Consider the following 5,753-nt stretch of genomic DNA (forward strand, 5'->3'; position numbering starts at 1 on the left):
CTAATTTTAAACAAAAGTTAACATTTTCCTAAATTGAAAATGTATTTCCAATAATACTTACCTCTGCTGACACTTATAGTTATTACTCGACTGCCAGGGTTTCTTCTTGGCCCATCTAAGCATTAGTCTGATTTTTTCATGCTTGCTCCAGTCTTTTATACCCCACTCAACTGCCCTTAGTGATATTTGTCTCGTGATACTCTCCACCTACGTCAATGTGCCTTCTATCCTGGTACTGTATATAAGCACCTCATTCAGGTAATGTTATCACTTTCTTGATACTGATATCATCCCAGTCTCCAACACTGGCTCTTAGTGAGGAGGAAGGGTGGGAGAGTGTCAGCAAAGGTAAGTATTATTGGAAATATGTTTTCAATTTTGTAAAAAGTTAACTTCCAAAACACACTTGCCTCCACTGCCACTTATAGCTAGAATACCACACTGAGAAGGTGGAGGGGCTGGTGATGGCATTATACATACAGAAAGCATCTGCACAGATCATGGGTGTACCAAGATAAGATTGGTACCCGAGTGGGGGAACCACACTACATCCAGAACAGGTATGCTTTTCACCCTGAACTTAGTTCCTGTATCAAGGGTGGAATTGTACATGAGTAATTATCACTATAAGCCAGCCCCAACCAGATACTCCAAGTTCCACTACTCGGGTTGAAATTAAGGGGCCTTGCTCCCTATATCCCATGTTGGTGGCTAGAGCAATTGGACTGCAACATTATATATATTGATATACCTTTGATTGGATCCCAACCTGTAGCCACAGAGTGATGCATTCTGAACCACTGGAATCACAATGAGAATGTAAGCAACACTTAAGTGAACAAACCCTCTCCTCCACCTGAAGAAGTTCAAAAGGCAACACCCCAGGCTCAGAATGACAGGATCATGTTTGCCTTATTCACCCAAAGGAACAGAATTCATCCAGTCTGGAATTATGAACATTCATCCTCACTCCACAGCCAAGTGGGCAAGGAGCATTCCACTTGCCCTGAGAATTATGGGAAGGATGTGGAACAAACTGAACCAAGTACCCAGGATAGGACCACTGCACATTTAGAATTACGAGGAGACAGTGGACCTCCGTCCACGAACAATATACTGAACTGATATTGATCAAAAAGAAGGGGCATGCACACCCCAACCAGATAACTGAGCACCAAATCTGAACCAGTATTACAAGTAGGCTCCTGCATAGGCTGGCGACACTCCTACCAACATTTGGGAAAAAAACATCCATGGACCCGGGTAGGAGGTCCTCCAAGTTTGCCCTCTTCTCCAAAAGTGGAGGAATTCACTTTAACACTCTGGAGGAAAAGCCTCTGTCCATCATCTCAGTGACTGGAAACTGGGTGTTGTAAGGACTCCCTGGATTCACTTGTGGATTCTTGGGGGTAATGTATGTTGGAGAGTCATGAGGAACAGTGCTCTGAAAATAGTGCAATAGGTGAACCAAGTTCCCTAAATTCTTAAAAGGAAACCCACCCCAATTTATTCAATCTGAAGATTGGCAGGGATGGGCAGGTTCCCCTTTTGTTTTACTCATGATAGTCCATGAGTAATGGCCCAGCATAGTATGGTAATACCACTTCGTGAGCTCCTAGGTGGTCTTATGGAACATCTCATTCCTACAAAGTCTGTTGCAATTGGTAGTAATTAGAGTGAAATAGTGGTTGCTAGTGTGGAATTGGTTTGATAAAAACACACCTGTCTGGGCAACAATCACCACAGAGTGGGATCCTGTGAAAACAAGGTAAGGGACCCTGAAAGGTAGAAATAAAATTACTCAACTCTCTGGATAATCTAGCAGAAATACCAATCCACACAGTGACCTCTAGTGGGCAATTCAGCTAGGCTGCTAAGGACATAGAAAAGGGAAATCTGATTAGATGTGACTCACAGAAGATACCATACCTTCAAAGAGAGCCCAAATAAAGGTATAATTGCAGACATAGAGAGAAAGAGTTAGCAGATGAATTGGAGAAAAGGATGGACTGAACCTTTTTCCTGTCTGACAGAGTGTTGGGTAAAAAGAACTGGTCTGAGGAAGTAGATAGAGAGAATGAAAAAGAGGTCTGTGGACAAACAGTGCAAACTACTCCAACTGGTATGTTCATAGGTCAGCAGACAAAAAAAATAAACCTGCAGGTAAAGGGGATACATGGCATATAAGAGTCACATCAAAAACAGATGTAGAGAAAGAACATGTAACATTAATATACCTGCTTAGGTAACTGGAAGGTCATTTGGGACCGATTACCCAAAACGATGTAAGGAATTAGAAGAGTACTTGGGGCTCAAAAGTATGTAGTTGCGATAATCGAACAGTAGTTGATAAGGCCGCCGTAAACAATGGCAATTGTGGAAGATGCAAAAACCTCTGTCAAAAAGCCAAGTTCAACTACTGATTGAAAAGGGTTAAACCTCCTTGCCAATATGCACATCATTACCTTTGAGAAAAGTGACTTGTGGACTAAGCATAAACTGAGCCAGATACATATCAACTTTAGAACTTAAACCCCCAATGCTGTGTGAAAGACAGCATAACCTCTATACCAGAAGATTGAGCTTCTGGATAGCAGGGTGCACCATATCCGGTTATAGATGCCTACAGAGAGATATCCTAAAAAGAAGAGGAAGAGTTGGACAGAACAGAAGGTACTGCAGAAGCAGAAATCCAGAAGCAGCCACCAATCTGGTGCAATGAACCGGACCTGACAATGGGTTGGAACAAATCATATTTCGTACCCTGGGTAACATATGAAGTGGAGAGCAAGTTGAGAGTGGTAATCCCATCCTGTCCAGATGGAAAGCATCTATTGCCAAGGCCTAAAGAAGACGTACTAAAGACTAAATTGCCAGTGTTGGGTGATCGGATGAGAGTCCACCCCAACAATTAGAGTTACAACATCTATTCAGTCAGGAGAATCTGTTTGGATTGAGACAATGGAACTGCTATCACAGGCATCACCTGTGGAACATGGCAAGCTAGAAGGATGATAAGATAAGACTAGTTCCAAGAAAGGAGGTCCAAAATTCGAAAATAAGGAGAACTAGACCACATACCTCCTTGATGAGAAACATAAGACATCACCTTGGAATAGTCTGAGTGAAGCCTGTTGATTTACCCCTTAAGAAGCCCACACTATGAGACCTTACCTGTTGAAGAGCAAGAAGGACAAAAACACTGTGTTGGGAATTCTTGTTGTCAGTGCATGCTCTGGAATTCCCGACTGTTGGTATATGTACCCCATCCCTGTAGCAAGGCATTCTTAAAAAGAATGTAACATTGGATGAGGCGGCAGTAGAGTAGTAATTTGTAGTAGCATCCTGACTTAATCCCTCCAGATCAAAGAATGATCCCGACTAAGGAAACCAGGAAATAGCTGTGTACAATCCCTGGTTGCCTAAAGACCAATAAAAGGGATTGCTTGTGTTCTTGTCCCAAAAGGCATGAAGGACGTGATAGTCTAACACTTGGCGAGATGTTGTCGGTAGTAACCAGTCATCTGAGGAATGGTGTGTGCACAATACGATGGAATGAAGGGGACAATAAAACTTGTATGATACAGCAGAACCGATGTCAAGCCTATGCAAGACCAAAGAAAAAACCCAGAACTGCAGTACCTGACCCTTGTGCACCACAAATGCTGATAGTGGTCGGACTCCACCACTGAAGCAAAGTTCACATTGGAGCCAACTACAACAAAGTTGGACATCTACAATCCCAGTACAAAAATCAACACAGATTGAGGAATGATAAACTTGTGAACCTTGAAGAATTAGGCACTGATATAGACAAGGAAGACTGATGACTGGACACCAATCTCCTGTCTTCATAGGCCCAACAACTCACAGGAATAAAAACTATGAAGAACTAACCCAACTCTCTCTCTCGCTACCCCCAGACCAACCAGACTCAGATAACCCTAGAACTAAGTTCCAAATCCCAATGAACTACAGGAGACACAAACCTACAGGTTGGGTAGATAATAGTGGGGAATATGAGAACTGAATGACCAATTTTCACCCAAGGACCGGCAGATCTTCTGGACCGATGGGTAATATTACCACACGTCCAGAAAACCTTGGAACTGAGCCATCACAGCACATGAAGGTATAAAATAATCGCCAACACTGCTGGTGATCCAACTAAGCAGTGGATACCTTGAGTATAGACAGAATCGATTCTATGTATTGAGTAGCTGATGTCAGGGATCAGTACTCACAAATAGTGGAAGAACTATGACCTCCTCCAGGAGTTGATGAAATTTAGACTCCAACAAAAACTGGGAGGCATGTAGAAGCCAAAAATTGTACCAACGTGCATGCTAACAATGGATCCAGCTCATCCCCAATGAAACTAGTGATCCTGAGAGTCTTTTAACAAACAGAAATGAAAAGAAACAAAATGCTGAAGGTGAATTGGAAGTCCATAGATTTACTCTGTCCAATCAGGAGACATAGACCTATATAGGTGAACTACAAACTCCGTCTTAGAACCCCGAAATTTGAGAAGCTGAAATTATTTGAGAGTCGCAAAAATGTCTCCACCTGGCGGTCATGGTAGGCATAATCACAAAGTTCCGGCAATGAATTGTATAAGGCCTAACTGTCCCTTCACGTAACTAAGAAGTAAACCTTCCAATATGAATCACAATTTCCGTGTATGAAGAAAAAATTTCACTCCCAGACCTTTCAGCCATAATTAAGTTGCAGGCTCAAAAGCAACCAGGAAAAAGTCCAAAACATCACACATTCAAAGAACCAACAGAAGAAAAACAAATCAAAAGCAGCGTATCCCAAAGTAGCCTCCTTTATGTTTTTCATATGTCATTTATAGATTGTGTTGATTACCTTTGATTGGAATAGCCTTTTGTGAGGTAAAGTAAGTTGTTTTGTTACAGCAAAGCACCTGCAGACAATCTGCTGTGTCTACCCTAGGGAATAAAACCCTGGCACTGTAAGTCCTTGAACTTACCACTGACCCACAGGGGAGGCTGAAAATCCAACAGGCTAATAGAATGTACAGGAAAAAGCGAATCTAAACTTTCTCCAAAATATTGAGGATCACCCTCAAATGCAGCCTCTACCACCCTGGAAGACAGATCCAAATATATTTCTCCATCTCACTACAAATAAGATCACTGACAGTCTCAACCAAGAGCGATGTTGTGCGATGCTAGATATCAGAGACTGGAGAGACCCAATGGGCTTCCATGCCAGATATAATAATCTGAGAATTCATACCATAATCGGCTTGCCAATCGGGAGAAAAAAAACTTATTTTATATATTTTTTAAAATTATTATTATTATGAAATCAACTGGATAACAAGACAACATTCAAAGTATCTCCAAGCAATTGTAATACTGGGAAACCCACTGGTGACGCTTTGTTGAGAAAAAGTGATAAAATTATCTGAATGAGGTGCTTATATCAGGATAGAGGGTGCATTGATGTAGGTGGAATGCATCACAAGACAAATATCCTCAAGGGTTTGTTCTATGCTGTATATATATTCCTGAGTCTAGGTAAATTACTTGTACCTAATGGTGACAAAACCTTCTCTAAACATTTCCTTTTGCACTTTCTTCTATTTTTTCTTAAGACAGTTAATGCCATCCATCATATTCTTTCTTTTCATCAGCCTTTTGTGCTTCTTGTCTTTCCTTGTGAGCAGTCTGATAGTTCTGTCTTGCAAAAAGTTCATTTATTATGACAATATTTGAGTCCAA

General features: G+C 41.4%; 1 protein-coding gene across 1 annotated transcript in view; it reads right to left on the reverse strand.

Moving 5' to 3' along the window:
- Positions 1-3,269, reverse strand: part of LOC106473744 (transcriptional regulator ATRX homolog) — a gene marked incomplete at its 3' end in the record, with an annotated part of 34,753 nt that extends 31,484 nt beyond the window's left edge. The window contains exon 1 of the mRNA XM_013934425.2: positions 3,175-3,269. Coding sequence (XP_013789879.2) covers positions 3,175-3,269 — 95 coding nt within the window. The remainder of the gene's footprint in view (positions 1-3,174) is intronic.
- Between the last annotated feature and the right edge of the window lie 2,484 nt (positions 3,270-5,753).

The sequence above is a fragment of the Limulus polyphemus genome, unplaced genomic scaffold (genome assembly GCF_000517525.1).
Source record: "Limulus polyphemus unplaced genomic scaffold, Limulus_polyphemus-2.1.2 Scaffold6470, whole genome shotgun sequence".
NCBI classification, from domain to species: domain Eukaryota; kingdom Metazoa; phylum Arthropoda; class Merostomata; order Xiphosura; family Limulidae; genus Limulus; species Limulus polyphemus.